We start from the raw sequence: 18,066 nt of genomic DNA on the forward strand, positions 1-18,066 counted from the left end.
TCGTCGGACGTTTCCGGGGCCCGAAGGTTGTTCGCGCATCCAGCGGGTGTCCTCAAACCTTCTTTCTTTTTCGAGCGCCGTCGACAACTGAAAGGGAGCGCTTCGTGGACGCCGTTGGCCGAGATTTTGGCGAGCGTCACGCAAATTGACACTCGCGATTTGCTGAGATGACGCCACATTTGTGGAATAGTTGCTCGTCATAGAAACCTGTTTTGAAACCTAAAAGATGATTTGTGACCAATCGGTGTGTTCGACCGAAAAGCCTGCGGTTCGATAAAGTGTACGCTTGGCTTTTTCTCCTATCGAGGCTTCCGTACGCAGTCCACCTGAACGAGCGAGCGGGCTAGGTTTGACCCCGCCCCCCGCTTCCGTATTCACCTGCCCGCCACGAAGCATCGACAACAAACGGGAAGCTCGGACGACGAGTCGCTCGCTCTCTGAACCGTCTTCGTTTTTTGGGGGGAGCCAGCAGGTAGAGTCAAACGCGCGCGAGTTGACCCGCACTCCAATCCACAAACGGCCGCTTTACCTTTGGCTGCTCCGACTGAGTTGAAACCCGAAAGGCAACAGAGCCGACGCGGTGCCGAATTCCGCTTTGGAATCACAGCTTGGCTACCTTCGTTCACTCGGAAACTCGCGCAAAATCTCCGCAAGTGTCTGAAGACGGAACGCGGACATTCGACAGACGGACCCCTGCCGAAATGCGTCCGAACGGGAACCGCGTGGCAAGGGAAAATGTTTGGCGTCTTCGCTCGACTGATGTCCGCTCAATTAGTGGCGGGCGGCCGCTGGGGTTTTCTCCAGGGGGCGCCACGCACCAAAGTGCCAACCCGGTTGGGCGCCAAGTGTCGGACCCAAAAGATGGAGGAGCGAGCGCGCGGCTCTTTCTCGCGTCTCGCGACGAGCGTCGCCGCCGTTTCACGCTTTCTGGTTTCCAGAATGGCCGAGAGCGACGAGACCGACCCGGTCGGCGCCATGGACCTGCAGGAGCTGCAACCGCCCGGGCGTCGGGATGCCGCCAAGCAAGACGACGAGCGAGGTGACTCCGGTCGGCCTTTCTGGTCCCGTCGCTCGAAGGTCGGCCCAAAGGCCTCAGCGCGCGCTTTGTGTTTTCAGAGCCCACGTACACGGTGGAGGAAGCGGTGGAGGGCATCGGCTTCGGAAGCTTCCACGTCTTGCTCTTTGTCATCATGGGCAGCTCCAACGTACGGCGCCCGCCGTGGTCCGCGCGCCGACGTCGCCGCCAGCAAACGCCTCGGCCTCGTGCGTGCAGATTGTGGAGGCCATGGAGATCATGCTGCTGGCCGTGGCGTCTCCCGAGATCCGTTGCGAGTGGCGTCTGGATGACTGGCAGGTGGCGCTGGTGTCCACTGTACGGTGAAGTCGGAGCCGGCCCAAACGTGGACGCAGCCCTTCCGACACCTCCCGTCCTCCCTCACTCCCCAATCCCCAATTTTCCACGCACGGCGCTGTTCCCCCCCCCCCCCCCCCCATCTTGTCCGCGCACGAAATGTTGTGGGTTTGTTCTTGCAGTTGTTTCCGTCTGTGCCGCGGTGTGCTTCCAGATGGTGTTTTTGGGCTTCATGGCGTGCGGCGCGCTCGGCGGCTACGTGGCGGACAAATACGGCCGCTGGAAGGTGGCGCATTCTTTGGCGCGGCGCGCAAGCGGGACCTTCTCAAGCCGCGGCTCTGCGCGCGTGTGTGTGTCTTCAGGTGGTGTACGGCGGTTTCGCGTGGAGCGCCTACTTCTCCCTCCTAGCTTCCTTTGCGCCGTCCTACGCCTGGTTCGTCTTCCTGCGCAGCATGGTCGGCTGCGGCGTGGCCGGGGTGTCGCAGGGGTCAGCCGCACGCGCACCTTCACACCGCTTTTGCTTTTGGCCGTTTGGAGCTCCGTCTTGTTTCGTTGCAATCCTACCTGCCAATTGGCGGGGATTCGCGCTGCTTATTTTCCCACGCAGACCCGCGTTGCGATAAGAGCGAGCCTGGGGGGGGGGGTAGTTTTCGATCCCTTGAGAGCGCATGAAAGAGGCTGGAGCGATGACGCTCCTGCGGCGTGGCCTGCGCAGGTACGTGCTGAAGACGGAGTTCATCCCAACCAGGTACCGGGGCGTCCTGCTGCCTCTGGCCGCCGTGAGTCCCCCCCCCCACCCCCCCGCCCCGCCGCCTCCCTGACGACCCGTGCGGCTGGCCCACGCGCTTCCTCTCTGCGTCCAGATCTTCTGGACGTGCGGCTCCGTGCTGATCATCGCGCTGGCCATGTGGGTGGTGCCCACGCTGGGTTGGAGGTGGATGATCCGCATCTCGGTGGCGCCCAGCGTGCTGCTCCTCTACCTCTTCAAGGTCGGCGCCGGACATGCGCGAGACCAGCCCCCGCGGGCCGAGCAAAGCCAAAGTTGACCTTTCCCCCGTCGCTCCTTCAGTTCATTCCCGAGTCGGCCCGCTTCAACGTGTCGGCGGGCAACGCCGCCGCCGCCGCCGCCACGCTCGGGTGGATCGCCAAGATGAACAAAGCCTCTCTGCCGCCCGGGCGTCTGGTGGACACGGTCGCGGTGCGTTCGGGGCGGGGGGGGGGGGCAGAAGCTTGAAATCCTTCCGTCACGCGCAACATATCCGAGAGGGAGATGAATTGGGAACGTTGAGTCGTTTTGGGCCCGCTGGGCGCACGTCTCCGTCCGTCGCCACGAAGGCTCAGAGGAGGATCGAAGCCGCCCGTCTGCAAGCTGGCAATACGATGGGCAGAAATGCGAGAAATGTCTTTTGTCTCAGGCACGTCGCCGTGGTCCCTTTTGTCTTTCAGAAGTCGCGAGGCAGCTGGAGGCTTCTGCTCAACTGCGCCTTCAGGAGGACTTCCTTGCTCCTCTGGTACTCGTGGTGAGTTGCCGCTCGGGTCGCGGCGCCGAGCCCGGCAGCCCCCGCGCTCACGTCCCGTCTTCAGGTTCGCGGCCTCCTTGGCGTACTACGGCGCCGTTCTGAGCGGCTCGGAGCTTTTGGAGAAGAACTTGTTGTGCGCGACGGACGGCGGGCGCGCGCATCAGCCGGAAAAGCGCCCGGAGGCCAGCCGCTGTTACTGCGCCCCCTTCGCTGCCGGCGACTACCGCACTCTCCTCGTCAGCTGCCTGGGGGAGCTTGCGCGTGAGTCCCGTGTGCCCCCCCCCCCCCATGCACACACAAGAAAGTCCATTTGCGACTTTCCCCGTTCCCGCTTTCGGTGGCATTAAACGGGCGTCTGTCTCGCCAGTCATCCCGCTCAACGTCTTCCTGCTGAACACGCTTGGCCGGCGCAAGAGTTTGATGCTGCTGCAGTCGGCGACGGGCCTTTTCTTCCTGATGCTGAGCATCTGCACCAGCAGGTAAGAAGCGCCGCGCCGCGCCGCGCCGGCCGCGCCTTCTCACCGCTGGGCTGCGCCGTCAGGCTGGGCTTCACCTTCCTTCTGCTGCTGCTGCGCTCGATGGTCTCCATGAACTTCACGGCGGTTTATATCTACACCGCCGAGGTAGGCCGTCCGCACTTTGGCCGGGACGTCGCTCGGGAAGGCGCGCTCAGCGGCCGCTTTGTCGTCTCGCAGGTCTACCCCACCGTGTCGCGCTCGCTGGGGATGGGCTTCTGCACGTCGGTCAGTCGCATCGGAGGAATGATCGCTCCCTTCGTCGCGCAGGTCATTGCCGGCCGCCGCGCGCTTTTGCCAGCTCGGGCCGGGCGGGAAAGTCGGCGTTGTTTTCGAGCCGGCGTTTCGCGGATGCTGAGGCGTCTCGCTGGGATCCGCGAGCCCCTCGTCTCGGCGAGGCGGCTCGGGAATGATCACGCTTTTTCGCCGCCGGCGTCATCGCCCGACTCGGCGTTCTGCGTCTGCTTCAGGTGCTCATGTCTCGGTCGGTGATTCTGGCGCTGAGTCCCTTTAGCGTGGCGTGCGGCCTCTGCGCCGTGGGAAGCTTCCTGTTGCCCATCGAAACAAAAGGTCGAGCGCTGCAGGTACGTATGTGGGTGTGGGGGGGGGTGCGGCGCCTGTGCAAGCTGCTCCCTGTTCTTGGTTTTGGAACAAACTCACCAGGTCGTCTTTGTTTTTTTTTTTTTTGTCCTTTCCAGCAAATCTCTTGATTGCCACCAGAAAAAGCTTTTCTCCCGTGCCATGGAAACGAGACGTGGCAGCACGCCCCGCGACGCCCCGCAATGCCCCGCTCCCCCTCAAAGTTTTGGAATTTCAGCTCAAACCTTGCGCATTTGAGTTTTTTTCCCTTTCTCTGCCGCATTCCAACATGAGGCAGAGGCGTGCCGACTTGTTTGTCAAATTTGTGCCCCCGCAGTCAGCAGTTCATGCTGTACAGCGCACCCTCCCCAAAATCTGCAAATAATTGGCGTCGATTGTAGTTGCCTTGGGGGACCAAAAAAAAAAACAACCACCCAATTGGGCGATACGATCCCCAAAGCAAGATCGGCAAAGAAGCGACGTCGCTGGTGCCGAAGCGCGCCACCGACCCGCCGCCATGACGGAAGGCGGGCGGCTCGATGGGACTTGATTTCCTGGCGCCGCCGCCGATGGCAGATTGTGACAGCAAACGTCTCCTGGCAGCCGTGGCGCTCTTCGGAGGGCCGCTCCGAAATCAAATTTGCCACCGAACGGCATCCCTTTTATTTTTCCAAACAAAATTGAAACCATTTGTCAAGTTCAATAAAAACAAGCCAACATTCAACGTCTCGGACCGAGGTGTCAGGATGCCGCACTTGGCGCGGTTGCTTTCGCTCGTCTTTGTCCCTCCCGCTGCGTGCGCCGCTCGCCCTCGGCCCGGGAATTGGGTGGAGGGGGGGGCACCCAAAAAAAAAGCCTCTGGTTTCGTGATCTGGGCAAGCGGCCGACGGTCTCGTCGCCGCTCGCGTGACGTCGGCCAAGTCCGGTCTGGCTTCGCTCGACGCTCGTCCAACAGAAGAAGCGACGAATCCCACGCCGGCTCCGTTGACGGGCGGGGGCCGCTTCGTCTCACTTGTCGGGGCCCTTTGCCGGACGAGGAGGCGGATGCCGCCCGCTTCCTTCCCCGGTCGGACGCGAACGAGCGGAGGCGATCCCGCCGTCGGCCGGCGACAAGACAGCCGGCGGCTCATCTTAAGCCGCTTGACTCAGACGGATTACCGCGCTCGCCGCGCTGACCTCGGCGCGCGCGCGTGCCATTCGAGCGGATTTCCAGACGGTGACCGGCAGCCGCGATGGCGTGAGTAGACTTTTTTTTTTTTTTTCTTCTTGACCTCGGCTACATTGGCGCTCGTTTTCACTCCGGAAAGCTTTTCTCAAACCGATCGAGCGTTCGCGGTGATGAATTTGTGCCAATGTGCCTTTGAAGGTTGGAGGACGTGGCGGCGGCGGTCACGCGGGGCGCCGGCGGCGCGCCTTCGCCCACCGGGAAGGAGGCGTCCCATCCCGCCGACGACGGCCTCCCGCGGTTCCCCCCGGTCCTCGGCTTTGCCACGGGAGACGAGTCCCGCCCGGAAAAAGCTCAGGAGCTGTTTGATGAGTTTGTTTCGGCGTCCACCTGCAGGGCGGCGCTGCTCTCCTTCCGCCAACTGTGCGAGCACCTGGACCTGGACCCGGACCCGGACCCGGACGCCGAGCGGCCGCTTTACCGCCGCATCGAACGGCGCCTCAGTTACTGGAAGGCCAACGCCTTGTGGACCAAACTGGACCGCCGGGCTTCCCGCCAGGACTACCTGCAGAACCGCGCCTGCCGCGACGCCACGGTACGCAACGGGCCGGCGGGCGAACGCCAGCAGCGCACGCGCCCGAAATACTCGCTCGGGGACCGCGGGTCGGCCCGCCGCATCCCTCTTGTCGAAATCGGGGCCGGCCCGGATCCCTGACCTCGCTCTCCCGCCGTTGGCCAGTGCGCGGTGATCGGGGCGGGGCCCTGCGGCCTGCGCGCGGCGGTGGAGTTGAGCTTCCTGGGCGCTCGCGTGGTGGTCCTGGAGAAGAGGGACGCCTTCTCCAGGAACAACGTGCTCCACCTCTGGCCCTTCGCCATCCACGACCTGCGCGGGCTGGGCGCCAAGAAGTTCTACGGGAAGTTCTGCGCCGGCTCCATCGACCACATCAGTGAGCGAGCGAGCGCGCCGCCTTTGCGTCGGCCGCGCCCGGGCGTCAGCTCTTTCCCCCGCCCCCGCAGGTATTCGGCAACTTCAGCTGGTTCTGCTCAAGGTGGCGCTGTTGCTCGGCGTCGAAGTTCACGTCAACGTGGAGTTCAAGCGCGTGCTGGAGCCGCCGAGCGACCAGCGGCTGCGCGGTGAGCCTCCCCGTCCATCCGCGAGTCGGGCCGGCCGCGTCCCCGCCTCCACCCTGTCTTCTCGCCTTTCGCCGCATGTCGGCGGACTCGTCGGTCCAGAGGTGGGCTGGACGCTGGAGGCGCGGCCAAAGTCCCACCTCGTCAATCGGCTGCAGTTTGACGTCATCGTGGGAGCGGGCGGTCACGGGAACACCTTGCCCGGTGAGTTGACCGCCGCGGCCAGCGGAAACGCGGCGCGCGGCGCCGTTGAGAATCCGTCCTCGCCGCAGGTTTTCGCCGTAAAGAGTTCCGCGGGAAGCTGGCCATCGCCATCACGGCCAATTTCAAAAACCGAAACACTCGCGCCGAGGCCAAAGTGGAGGAGATCGGCGGCGTGGCGTCCATCTTCAACCAGCAGTTCTTCCGGGACCTGCGCCGGCAAACCGGTAAGAGCTTTTGCCGGACGCCCGGCTCGCGCGCGTTCGGAAGGAAGGCTTTCCTCCATTTCGCCGCCGTCCGAATCGGAGCGGTTCTCAATTTGGGCACGTCAAGGGATTCGGGGATAGGACCGGGAGTCGGGTCACCTTTTGGGCGAAGCCACGACGGCACGCCGAGCCAGCGAGTCGACGAGGTCGACCTCGTCGGGGGTGGGGGCCGCATTTCAAGTGTCGGCACATTTGGTTGCGCCTTCGACGGAGAGTTTGAAAGTGCCGGCCGGCGGAACCCGTTTTCGAGTCGACCTCCGGCCCTCGGCTCCCTCGGACGCGCGCCTTTTGTCGTCGCCGCTTTACCTTTCAGGCATCGACCTGGAGAACCTGGCGTACTACAAAGACGACACGCACTACTTTGTCATGACCGCCACGAAACGCTGCCTGCTGGACAAGGGGGTCATCTTGCAGGTAAACGTCTCGATCCTTTTTGCGAAATCGAGCGGGGCTCCTCGGACCTTTTGGCGTGCCAGGAAAACCTTCCCCCCCCCTTGCGGGGACGCTTTCGCGAGCCCCCGGCGCGGCCGGCGCGGCTTTTTCTCCGGTGCTTTCCTTTGGCAGGACTTTGCGGACAGCGAGCCGCTCCTCTCTCGGGCGAACTTGGACCAGCGGGCGCTGCAGGCCTTCGCCCGCACGGCCGCCGACTTCTCCACCGAGGGCCGGCTGCCGTCTCTGGACTTTGCCGTCAACCACCACGGCCGGCCCGACGTGGCCGCGTTCGACTTCACGTCCGCGCGCGCCTCGGAGAACGCCACCATGGTCCGGAGCCGCCGAGGGTACCGGCTGCTGGTGGCGCTGGTGGGGGACAGCCTGCTGGAGGTAAGCCGGGCGCCGACGCCGCGCGGGGGCTCGGGCGGCTGACGCGTCCGTCCGTCCGCCCGCAGCCCTTCTGGCCGACGGGAACGGGCGTGGCTCGCGGCTTCCTGGCCGCCCTCGACGCGGCTTGGATGGTCCGTCGATGGTGCCGAGGAGATTTGCCTCTGGACATCCTCGCCGAGAGGTGCGCTCCCGTCCGCCCGCCCGCCCGCCCGTCTTTCTTGGCTCGCCCACCCGCCCGTCTGTGTCCAGAGAGAGCGTGTACCGTTTGTTGGCTCAGACCACGCCGGACAACATGCGGAAAAAGCTTTCCCTGTACTCCTTGGAGCCGTCCAGCCGCTACGCCAACGTCCGTCCGAGCGTCACGCCCGACCAAGTACGCGTCGCGTCGCGCCTCGGCGTATCGGCAAAGTCCATCGAGGCGTAAAACGGCTCGGCGCCGTCCGCTTCCCGTCCAGGTGAGACACTTGATCGACACGGGAGAGAAGACGCAAACGGCCGACGCGCCGGAAGCGCCGCCGTGGACGGCGGGTGAGCGGAGCGATTGGCGTCGGTCCTCTCGGAGCGCGTCGGCGTCACCGTCGCCGTGTCGCCCCCAAAAGAGTCGCTGTCCGAGTCCAACCAGCTCCTGGCGTGGTGTCGCCAGCGGACGGCGGGCTACCGGGGCGTCGCCGTCCGCGACCTGACCGCCTCGTGGAAGAGCGGCGCGGCTCTCTGCGCCCTGCTTCACAGCTACAGGCCGCAGCTGCTGTAAGCAAAGCCGCCCCCGTGTCCTTTCCTCATCTGGCTGAAATAAGCGCCGGCCGCTCGCCGGAGTCGACGATCTGAAACACCAAAGCAACGACGGCGGTTTTGCCCTCGTCCATCTCCAGAGACTTTGACTCCCTGAACCCGGCGGCGGAGGAAGAAAACGTTCGCTTGGCGTTTGACGTGTGCGAGCGAGAATTGGGAATTTCGCCCCCGATGACGGTGGAAGAGATGACGTCCGCGGGAGAACCCGACGCGCTGTCCATGGTCGTCTACCTCAGCCAGCTCTACCAGGTGCTCCGAGATGCCCCGCCCTCTTTGGGTAAGACCCCCCAACAAAAAAAAGGGAAGGGGGGGGGCAGAACAAAAAAAAAAAGCGGAAGCGCCGACTCCTCTCCGTCACTCGAGTGAAAGTGAAAAGAGCAAGCGCGGCCTGAAATGTTCTGGGGAAAAAAAAAAAAAGAACCATTTTCGAGTGACCGGGAGCAGGATTTGTTGGGGTTTGCGAGGCCGTTTCGACAAAGTCAAGCGGGCTTGAGAGTTGGCGTCGTCAGAAAAGAGCGGAGACAAAAAAGGGCCCTTTGCTACTCGGGGTTGGCCGGTGCGCTTGCGTGTCGCCTTCAGGTTCGCTGTCCCAGAGTTCGGAGGTCAGAGCCGCCCTGGTGACCCCGGCCTCCCTCCTCAGCAGACTCGGACTCGACCTGCCGCGTCGGCAAAGGTCAAAGGTAAGCGGACGGCGTCTCGAAGCTTTTTGGAGCGACGAAACCCCCCCTCGAGCCGCGCCGCCTTTGCTCCGCAGGAGAAGAAGAGGACGCGCAGCGAACGGCGGCGGCGGCGGGTGAGTCGCTCACGTCCAAAGAGCATCCTCCCGTTTAGCGCTGCGCGCGCATGACGACGAGACTTTTGTTCCGCTTCAGTCGCGGGACCCGCCGCCGGAGCACGTCATCGCGAAGGCTCCCGGCTCCCGAGTGCGTTCCATGGCCCTCCTGCTGCAGGCCAAGCTGCGTCACGCCTCTCCTCCTCCTCCTGAGGTCACGCCTCTTTTCGAAACATTAGCGCCGCCTGTCCGTCTTTGCCTTTGTCACGCTTTTGTACCGTTTTTGGGGCATCAGAGTCGGCGTACGTCAGCCCGGCGGCGCCGGGACGTTCGCCTCGACCGGGAAGTCGCCGGTGGCGACGATCCTGTAGGAACACGCCGCTCTTTTCGCAGCATCGCCGGAATCTCCGTCGGCGCTCAACGAGAGGCGCGCGCGCGTGTGTGTGTGCATCCAGACGGCGTGCGTCAGCGACGTGTGTTTCTTCTGCCACCGAAAAGTTTACGTCATGGAGCGTCTGAGCGCCGAAGGTCTTTTCTTCCACCGGAGCTGCTTCGTGTGCCACGCGTGTCGCGGCTCGCTCAGAATTGCCGCCTACCGATTCCACGCTGCCAGCGGTAAGCACGCGCGCGGGCTTGTGGCGTACGGTCAAAGGTCAGGCGGCGTGGCTTCATGAACACCGCGGCGACGAGGGTGCCTCTCCATTTCCGCCGCTTTCCATGTGCCGATTTTGCAGCAAGAGACGCCGCGCCGCCGGTCGTCTGCCGGGGCGTGAAAGTCAGTCAACCGTTCGGGACCGCAGGAGATCGCAACCTTTTCCCTTTCGCTTTTTTACTCGCCCGTCCGTTGGATGTTGTTGTTGTCATTTGAAGAACAAAACAAAACCAAACTGCTTTTCTTGTTTTCCAAAATGATTGCAATTGAGCTGAATGGCTGACAAATGTCTCCCCCCCCGCCCCCCCAGGGAAGTTTTCTTGTGCGCACCAGTGCGAGTCGTCCACCCGCGCCAGTCCACCTGCAAAGAAACCGACAACGCAGTTGATGACGGCGCGCGAGCCAACGCCGGCCCAGCGGACCTCTCGCGTAAGCGGCCGTGTTGACGTCACGGTTCAAGAAGGAACGGCCCCCCATGGGAACGGATGGACAAGGCCCGCGCAAGCTGCCCACCCCAAACGACAGCCCGTGGCCGCATTTTAACTGTGCGGAAGCCTGGAGGGGGAGGGGGGGGGGGGGGAAAGAAAAAACCTAAAAGACGAACGAGTTTGTTTTGGGCCGTTGTTGTCGTGGCGACCCCAGCACCACGGGGCGCGTTGACGACCACGTTTGTCTGTGATCTCCGCAGACGTCGTCTGCAGACTCTGCGGTCTCCGTGGCAACAGAGTGTCGCCGTTCGTCAGGTGAGCCGATGTCACGCGGCGTGGCTTGCGAGCCCCCGTCCCCGCCCCGCCCCGCCAGGGTGCTTCGATGTGAACGCGCGTGCGCCCGCAAACAGGATTTTCAGTGACGCGAGAGCGAATCGAGTTGGAGAACGACAACGCCGAGGCCGAAGAGATCTCGGAGGAGATCTTGACCCGTTTCAACCTCGGCGCAGACAAAGATGACGGGACTTGCGGGTGAGCGGCGACTTTGGCGCTCGGGCGTCCCGGCGCGAGCTAACCGTCCGCGTTCAGTTCCGAGGCCCGGTCCGAGACGGAGGCCGAGACGGAGGCCTCGCGGACGAGCGAGGCGGCGTGGGAGAGAGCGCCACGTTGCCGCCCGCTGCCGATGGCCGGTGAGTCGGACGAAGAGGAAGATGAGACGGTCAGTGAGGAAGAATCCAGTGACGGTCAGTCGGCGCCCGAGTCCGCCGTCGGCTCGTCACCGAGGGCGATTTCTTCAAGCGGGGGCCGGTCTCGGCAGATCGGGGCGAGACTCCGGCCCTCCTCGGCACGCCCTCCGCCGCCTCCTTCGCGAGCGAGGTCGACTCCGCCTCCTCCGCCCGCTCCCCCTCCCGTCGTGAGAAGGAAGCCCCGCCCACCGGGGCGCCCGTCGGCGGGGAAAGCTCCGGAGCGGGAGAAGCTTGGCCGTCTCCGGACCGTCTCCCGCCGCGAGAGGAGCGTGTTGAGGGGGCGGGGCCGGAAGAAGCCGGAGAGCGTCGCCCGCGGCTCCGGGCTCCGCGCTTCTGGCGAGCGCGAGGAGGCGGGGCCGGGGCTCTGTGGAAGGCCGCGTTTTCCAGGAACGGGCCCAAGAGGAGAGACGCCGACCCACGAGGTAGCGTCTCATCGCCGGCGCCTTCCCGTCATGCTTGTGGGAGACGATGTCGGCACCGCGGCGTCATGCTGGTCGTCGATGTCGGCACCCTGTCGTTATTCCTGCGCTTGCCCATGGCTTTTTGTTTTTTCCTCTTTCTTCTCCCCCTCGACCCCCAAGCGGAGGCCCCCGGCGTCGTCCGTACGATGGACGAAAGTGACGCGAGCTGGTCAACGGCACGGCGCAGATGCTCACCGGAGCCCAGGGATGACGTAAGAGGGGGGGGGGGGGTTGAAAGTTTGGACGTTGAATGTCGGCGTTTGCAGCTGCGTTTGGAGACGGCCGACATCGCGGCTCAGCTGGAGCGACTCTGCGTCAAAGGGCAGGACGCGGCGCCGCACGTACGCTTCGCTTCGCTCTCTGACGACTTGGCGCCCGAGCCGTCTCGGATGTTGATGGCTTTCCTTTTTCTTAGCCCGCCTACGTTCCTCACGCGCTGGCCTTCAAGCCGGCGTTTCCCGGCGGCAAGGTAGGAACGCGCGCGCACGCCGACCGGCGCGCCGCCGCCCGAGCCCACGTCTTTTTTCTCCTCTCAGTTTTGGCGAGAACGTTTTCCAAAGCGGGCTCCCCCCGCCGCCTCGGACGGACGCTCGTCCCCCGCCACCGAGGTGGCGGGCGTCCTGGTCCGCCCCGAGGAGCCGTCCAGCCTCGGCGTGCCGGAGAGCCTGTTCCGCGCGGACCGGCCGTCTCGGCGGGCCGAGCGTCCGCTTCGGAAGGGCGGCCGCGGGCGAGCCGAGCGCCGGCAACTCGGGAGGCTGCACCGAGCTCAGGTGAGTCCCGCCGCCACCGGCTTGGAGCCCTCAAAACAAATTTTCAAAAATGCCTTTTGTGGCCACGCCGGAGCCGGGAAGGACGCGCCGCGCCGCGCGGGTGCTGCCTTGGCGCTCATTGGCGACCAGCCGCCTCTCCCGAATCACCGCAAAGGGATTTGCCGGGAATGTTTTCGAGGGCTGCGGTATCAACGTCTCGTGATTCGGAAGTCAGGAATGAGTACGAAGCCCGATCACGCGAGGCTTCCCCCCCCCCCCCCCCCAGCTGATCCAGAGGCAACTGCAGCTGGTGGAGGAGGAGCAGCGACGTCTGGAGGCCAGAGGGGTCGCGCTGGAGAGGAGTCTCAGAGGACAACAGCGAGGCAAGGGAGGGGGCCCCGATTGCGTGTCTGAGCACGACAGGAAAGAGACATCAAGGGGGTGCTGTGCTGTGCTGTGCTGTGTGTGTGGCGTAGGAGCTTGCGGCGACGGCGACGACGACAGCCTCATGCAGCTTTGGTTCCGCTTGGTCCAGCAGAAGAACGTCCTGGTTCGATACGAGTCGGAGCTCATGCTATTGTACGTGAGGCCCGACGCCCGGCCGTCCGCTCGCCGGGGCCCTGACCTCTGACCTTTTGTGGCTTCAGCGCACAGGAGCTGCAGCTGGAAGACCGACAGAGCCGACTCCAGCGGGAGCTTCGAGAGAGGATGACGCCGGACGGTGAGTGGGCTCGGCCCCCGCCTCCCTCCGCTTGACATTCATTTCTTGACGTGGCTTCGAACGACGCCGCCGCTCGGCGGCGTCCGACAAACCCGTGGCGACTTTTGACTTGTCCTCCCTGCGTCGCGAGGCAAGCGAGCAAAAAAAAAAAAAAAAAAACAACTGCGGCGCGCGACGGCCTCGGCGTTCAAAAGAAACGCGCCGCTCGAGAGGGGTCGAGCCAACCGTGAAGGAAGCCACGTCCTGTCCGCAGGCAGGACCCTCCCTTCGTCACGGGGCTCGAGTTCACAAAGCCGCTTTTAAAACGACGCAAAGGCGTTCAAATCCATGAAATACTCAATTGACCGAGAGAGAGCGCAACGGCGGCACTCAACCCAAAATGTTGTCCAAACAGTATTTTTTTTTTTTTTTTTTTTGAAAAACCAACCCAAAAGCGAGCGACACGTGGCGAACGTTGCCCGTGTCCAAGTGCAAACGGATGCGTTGAAACGCAGCGTGACTTGCTTGCGGCAGACCGCCTGAAGGGCGAGCGGGAGCTGGCGAAGGAGCGCGCCATCCTGGAGGAGATGCTGGAGGTGGTGGAGAGCAGGAAAGCTTTGGTGCCTCTGCTGGAGGAGCTGCGAGCGCAAGACGGAACGCTCCGGGCCGCCGCGCTCGGACGGGCCTGGACCCGGACCCGGACCCGAGCCGGCCAGCGCTCGGGGACTTCGGGATGTGCCAGGTGACCGCGAGCGTTGCCCCTTCCTTCTCCAAGAAGAAAAAGTTGTCACACCCCCCATTTTGACCTTCCCCCAAAACCGGCTGCCTCTTCACAAAGAGCCGCAACCCGCTTTGCCGGGCCAAAAAGAATCCGGGCTGAATCTGCGTCGTGATGATTGGCTGGCTGGTGAGCTGGACCGGCGCCGCCTCTCGCCCCATCTGCGGCTATTCTTGTGAACGTGTCAACTCGAACGCATTAAAAAGTCTCTCTCGTCGCTCGGCTGTGCAAATCTTTTTGCGACACGTGCGGCGAGTTGCGCATCGCCTCGAGTGGCGTCACCCCCCCCCAAAAAACAGGAACATGCTCACGGAAATGAAGAAAGCGGCGCATTTCACACGGGACCTTTTTTTTAATTTTGCCTTCCGTGCCGTGATGGTTTTTGGGGCGACGGGCGCGCCCGTCCGCGTCCTACTGGTCGGCCGACACCTTCAGGTCTTTGGCGACCAGCCCGCAGGTCACCGGGTGCATGGCGGCGCGATGAGCCAGGAACACTCGCACGGCTTCCTCTCGGTACTCGTCGAAGCCAAAGACCTCCCTGCGGGAGCAAAGCGCAAGGTGGCCGCAAGGCGGCGTCCGAGCCCGAAGCGAAGCGCCCGCGCTACCTGAAGAGGGGGCGCGTGAACTTCATCCTGCCCTGCTCCGTGGCCATTCGCAGCGCCGCGGGGACCGCCTCCTCCCACCGGGACCGCACGCACAGTCGCAGCCACCTGCGCACGCAGCGGACCGTCACGGCCGGCCGGCTCGGAACCGACCGACCGACGGGCCGGCGCCCACCTGAAGCGGACCTCCGAGTTCATGCGGGCGTCGAGATCGTACGCCTCCTGCATCCTCTTCACGTGGCTCAAAGGGAGCGCCTCCTAAAAAGAGCAGCCGGCACCGAAAGCCCCGCTCGGTACGGACGCCGCCGTCTCGGGAAGCCCTCGCCCCGCCTTACCTCCTGAAGAAGAAGGGCCAAGAACTCGACCAGCTGGTGGGACGACAACTCGGCCACATCCGACGCGCCGAAGCCACTCAGGTCTCGCTCCGTGGCCTGCAGAGGGAAGCGCAACGGCGGCGTGAGCGGCGCGTCCAAACCGCAAAGACGCGACGCGGCGCCGCCCGAGTCTCGCCTGGATCCATCGGCGACAAAGAGCGATGCAGGCGTCGGCGAGGGCGGTGTCGTAGCTGAAAGGAGAAGAGTCAGTCGCGAGTCGAGTCGGGTCCGGCGCGGCGCTCGCCTCGCAAAACCCCCCCCCCCGCGGCTCCTCACGCGGGTTTGACGGGCGGCATCCCGGGCGTGAACATCCACGCGTCCCAGTCCACCTCCTTCAGGACGTCCACCTGACAAGCGAGCGGCAGCCGTGTGCGTGGAGCGCGCCTCGCGGCGGAAAGACGCGCGGCCCGCCCCCGCCCCTCACCTTGTCTTTGAAATAGGCAAACAGGAAGTCCTTCCACTGCGCCGTGGTGACGCTCCTGTAGGCAAACATCTGGATGTAGGACTTGACGAAGCCCATGAAGACTTCTGAAGGAGACAAGCAAACGGCACGACTCCAGACGACGGCGAGGACAGCGGGCGGCGCGGGAGGCGGCGAGGCCCTGCGTTACCGGGACCGCCCAGCAGGCTCTCCAGGTGGTAGAGAAGAGCAAAGCCCTTCTCGTACGGGACGGAGGAGAAGGCGTCGTCCGGGTCCACGTCTCGCAGACTCGGGACCAGGTTGGTCAGAGGGTTTTGGGCTCCGAAGGTGCTCACCTGCGCCGCGACACAAAAGGCGTGAGGACGGCGCCGGCGTCCGAGGAGCGCTCGCTCGGCTTCTCACCGAGTCCTGCAGATCCTTCCAGCCGCCCATGGCCTTGAACTGCCGGAAGGGCTCCCCCTCCAGGTGACCGCCGATCATCCGCTCCAGGTACACCGTGTGACCCTCGTTCAGCCTGCGCGCAAAGCCCAAAACGCAAAACGCAAGGCCTCTGAGATGAGTGGCGTCCAAGCGGGCGACGGAGCGCCTTACCAAAAGTGTTCCCAGGTGGCGTTGGTCACCAGGTTCCCCGTCCAGCTGTGCGAGATCTCGTGAGCGATCACCTGACGGGAGGAGGAGGAAGGACCGCGTCAACGCCTTTCCCCGCGACTCGGCGGGACGTGCCATCCGCTTACGTTGGACAGGGACTTGTCTCCAGCCTGCGCGCAAGGTCAACATGTCAAAACACGCCATCGAGTGCGCGCGCCGCGCCGCGGGCGCTCGCTCACCAGCAGCGTGGGTGTGGCAAAGGTGAGGCAAGGATTTTCCATGCCGCCGTAGGGAAACGACGGCGGCAGCACCAAGATGTCGTAGCTCCCCCAAACGTAGGGTCCGGCCAGCTCCTCTGCCGTCTTCAACATGGCCTCCGTCTGCAGAGCGTGAGCGACAGAGTTGCGTGCGGGCGGCGCGCGGGCGGGCGGGCGGGCGGGCAACGCACCTCGGAGAACTCAAAGGCCGCTCGGTCCACGTACTCCGCCTCGGACCAGACTCTGGAGCGGGGCCCGATCTGCCTAAAAGAAGCGCACGTCAGCGGCACGTCAGCGGGTGAGCGCCGAGCCCCACGGCATACCTGCTCTCCAGAGCGCCCACGACCAAGGCGATCAGGTAGGATGGCATGGCCACCTGAGCTCACGGGGAGGGGAAAAAAAAAAAAAAAAAAACACTCACAAGTCACAAGAATGCAGCCGCTTCGAATTTACAGAGGCCACTTTCTGCCGTTCCGCAAAGATTGCATCGGCGACGACTGATCGATTGGAGCGGGGAAACGCTCCGAATATTGATTTGACTGGCAAGAGCATGCCGACGACACGTTTTGGAAAGAAATTTGCGAGGGCCTCCCTTGACTTCAGGCGGCCGGGGCCGCAACGGATGTCGAGGCCGTTTGCGTCGGTTTCGGCGGAAGCAAATGATTCGGGCCATTGTCGCGCGGCACTTTAGACGCAAGGCACCGCCGCCGTCGCGGCTTGTGCCGTAAGAAGCCGAGGAGGAGCGGGAGCGCCGCGGTCGCCATGCTGGCCTACGTTCTGTCTGAAGCGGTAGATCACGCGATTGGCGTCCTGCGGGTCCGCGTCCTGACCGTCGCGTAGGGCGCTCATGGCCGCCACCAAGTCTTTGGGCACCGACACCTGCCAGGGAGACGCACGCACACCATCGCACGTCTCTGACACTTTTTCAGTCCGCTCGTCACTCGTCGGCGGGTGCGGGCACGCGTGCCGACCTGGGCGTAGTACGTGTGTTTGATGGCTGGCGTGTCCTGGCAAGGCAGCATGCTCCTGCAGTGATGAGCCTGTTGGGCAACCGTGACAAAACGGGAAGCCGGACGGCGGTTAAGTCGCAAGAGCCGACGGCAAGGGGGAAGCGAAGCCGGCGCGATGGAGCAATGCCCGACGGCCCGCGGCTCACCTGGCACTGACTGAAGAGGTACGGCTGCTTCTTTCCCGCCGTCTGCTGGGGCGTCAGCCACTGCAGCGCCGGCGCGGCGGGCCCGGTCCGGTAAGTCACCTCCACGATCACGTGCTGACCTCTGATCGCAGCTCAATCGTCAGCGCGTGACCGATTCCTCCGGCGGAGGCGGGGGCTCACCTGGAAAGGTCAAAGGGCAGCGTGATCTCCAGCGGCGTCCCCTTAAAGCTGTGCCGAGGGCCCATCGTAAAGCGGGCCGCCTGCCCGTTGGCGTCCACGGAGACGATCGTCAGGTCTCGGGTGTCCAAAGTCTGCGGCGGATTCCGAAAAACAAAGGCAAATGGAAACTCCTCTCGCGTTCCCAAAGTTGAAAAAAAAATGTCGGCTTCGAGTGGCAGTTGCACCCTCAAAAAAATATATTTTAAATACTATTTTTTTATTTTTTTTTCAATCGATTTCATGTCGACTCATCCGAGTCCCGTCGCTAAAGGAAATGCATTAAAATAACCAATATACATTTTCAAGTGGTTATATTTCATTGTCATTTGATCATAAATAACCAAAATATTGACTTATGTATTTATTACAAATCTATTACACATACTTGTAGCTTGGGACTCTGATTGAAAAGGATTTCTTTTGACCACGAGTCTGTTTAAAAATGTCATTTCAAGCTTTTGAGCTCGAAAAATGACCTCGTGTCAAAAGCCCGTCAAAGTTCAGGCCAATAAAGTGTTATCTCCTATTGGCTAGCCCGCAGGCTAACAAGAGCCGGACGCGACGTTTACCAGCGATGACAAGCGCTCCTCCAGGACCTCCACCGTGATGGCCACCTTCCCTCGGATCGCGCGACTTTCGAAGTCGACGTGCAGGCTCAAGTTGAGGTGGCGGCTCACGCACTTGGCGGCGGAAGCGAACGAGGACGGATCTGCGGACATGCTGGATACGAGTTTGTCCGCCTTCTCGATGGAACGTGAACCCACCGCTCGGTGAGACCGCCTTTTTATAAGCCGAAACGCGGACATCCGCCCGACGGCTTTTCA

The 18,066-nt window shown here is 63.3% G+C and overlaps 3 protein-coding genes across 15 annotated transcripts; 2 read left to right on the forward strand and 1 right to left on the reverse strand.

The window, feature by feature from the left end:
* Window positions 1-120: 120 nt before the first annotated feature.
* Window positions 121-4,689, forward strand: svopl (SVOP-like). Of its 3 annotated transcripts, XM_086103598.1 has the most exons (16): window positions 121-472; window positions 939-1,039; window positions 1,117-1,205; window positions 1,274-1,372; window positions 1,566-1,637; window positions 1,714-1,838; window positions 2,067-2,130; window positions 2,215-2,340; window positions 2,421-2,549; window positions 2,798-2,871; window positions 2,936-3,132; window positions 3,239-3,350; window positions 3,413-3,494; window positions 3,567-3,656; window positions 3,857-3,970; window positions 4,085-4,689. In XM_086103598.1, exons 2-16 carry the CDS (start codon window positions 940-942, stop codon window positions 4,094-4,096), a joined length of 1,485 nt encoding a protein of 494 aa, XP_085959724.1. In that variant the 5' UTR covers window positions 121-472; window position 939; the 3' UTR covers window positions 4,097-4,689. The 3 variants fall into 3 exon arrangements, 2 of the variants coding, with proteins under 2 accessions (XP_085959724.1, XP_085959725.1); XR_015099317.1 differs by having other exon boundaries at window positions 1,566-2,130; XM_086103599.1 differs by lacking the exons at window positions 2,067-2,130; window positions 2,215-2,340; window positions 2,421-2,549 and having other exon boundaries at window positions 1,566-1,838.
* A 118-nt stretch (window positions 4,690-4,807) lies between these two features.
* Window positions 4,808-13,842, forward strand: LOC147186523 (protein-methionine sulfoxide oxidase mical3b-like). Of its 11 annotated transcripts, XM_086103577.1 has the most exons (30): window positions 4,824-5,202; window positions 5,332-5,725; window positions 5,870-6,077; window positions 6,148-6,264; window positions 6,364-6,465; window positions 6,534-6,689; window positions 7,042-7,142; window positions 7,293-7,550; window positions 7,616-7,731; window positions 7,800-7,923; window positions 8,006-8,078; window positions 8,150-8,297; window positions 8,420-8,616; window positions 8,919-9,019; window positions 9,094-9,132; window positions 9,212-9,478; window positions 9,567-9,726; window positions 10,074-10,192; window positions 10,449-10,506; window positions 10,602-10,722; window positions 10,780-10,934; window positions 11,009-11,359; window positions 11,519-11,610; window positions 11,665-11,739; window positions 11,814-11,867; window positions 11,935-12,168; window positions 12,434-12,726; window positions 12,795-12,868; window positions 13,382-13,589; window positions 13,686-13,842. In XM_086103577.1, the coding sequence occupies exons 1-30, from the start codon at window positions 5,198-5,200 to the stop codon at window positions 13,738-13,740; spliced, it is 4,455 nt and encodes a 1,484-aa protein (XP_085959703.1). In that variant the 5' UTR covers window positions 4,824-5,197; the 3' UTR covers window positions 13,741-13,842. The 11 variants fall into 11 exon arrangements, 10 of the variants coding, with proteins under 10 accessions (XP_085959699.1, XP_085959694.1, XP_085959698.1 ...); XM_086103576.1 differs by having other exon boundaries at window positions 4,823-5,202; window positions 6,148-6,465; XM_086103575.1 differs by having other exon boundaries at window positions 7,042-7,550.
* A 115-nt stretch (window positions 13,843-13,957) lies between these two features.
* On the reverse strand, window positions 13,958-18,023 carry lta4h (leukotriene A4 hydrolase). Its single transcript, XM_086103582.1, has 19 exons — window positions 17,812-18,023; window positions 17,204-17,334; window positions 17,024-17,144; window positions 16,839-16,907; window positions 16,642-16,746; window positions 16,191-16,243; window positions 16,059-16,131; window positions 15,850-15,990; window positions 15,757-15,780; window positions 15,614-15,684; window positions 15,425-15,536; window positions 15,213-15,357; window positions 15,026-15,129; window positions 14,878-14,948; window positions 14,738-14,792; window positions 14,563-14,658; window positions 14,403-14,485; window positions 14,231-14,335; window positions 13,958-14,163 (listed from the first exon to the last, which is right to left on the reverse strand). The coding sequence occupies exons 1-19, from the start codon at window positions 17,959-17,961 to the stop codon at window positions 14,037-14,039; spliced, it is 1,836 nt and encodes a 611-aa protein (XP_085959708.1). The 5' UTR covers window positions 17,962-18,023; the 3' UTR covers window positions 13,958-14,036.
* Between the last annotated feature and the right edge of the window lie 43 nt (window positions 18,024-18,066).

The sequence above is a fragment of the Hippocampus guttulatus genome, chromosome 22 (assembly GCF_054856545.1).
Source record: "Hippocampus guttulatus isolate MCC_2025c chromosome 22, RoL_Hgut_1.0, whole genome shotgun sequence".
In the NCBI taxonomy this organism is placed as follows: Eukaryota; Metazoa; Chordata; class Actinopteri; order Syngnathiformes; family Syngnathidae; genus Hippocampus; species Hippocampus guttulatus.

Coding starts and splice junctions, on each gene's coding strand:
- svopl (XM_086103598.1), top strand. CDS start 940: ATGGCCGAGAGCGACGAGACCGACCCGGTCGGCGCCATGGACCTGCAG. Junction 1,040..1,116: donor CAAGCAAGACGACGAGCGAG/GTGACTCCGGTC, acceptor TTGTGTTTTCAG/AGCCCACGTACACGGTGGAG. Junction 1,206..1,273: donor TCATCATGGGCAGCTCCAAC/GTACGGCGCCCG, acceptor TCGTGCGTGCAG/ATTGTGGAGGCCATGGAGAT.
- lta4h (XM_086103582.1), bottom strand. CDS start 17,961: ATGTCCGCAGATCCGTCCTCGTTCGCTTCCGCCGCCAAGTGCGTGAGC. Junction 17,145..17,203: donor CTGCCCTTTGACCTTTCCAG/GTGAGCCCCCGC, acceptor AGCTGCGATCAG/AGGTCAGCACGTGATCGTGG. Junction 16,908..17,023: donor ACCTCTTCAGTCAGTGCCAG/GTGAGCCGCGGG, acceptor GTTGCCCAACAG/GCTCATCACTGCAGGAGCAT.
- LOC147186523 (XM_086103567.1), top strand. Junction 8,298..8,419: donor AGCTACAGGCCGCAGCTGCT/GTAAGCAAAGCC, acceptor GTCCATCTCCAG/AGACTTTGACTCCCTGAACC. Junction 12,727..12,794: donor GAGTCGGAGCTCATGCTATT/GTACGTGAGGCC, acceptor TTGTGGCTTCAG/CGCACAGGAGCTGCAGCTGG.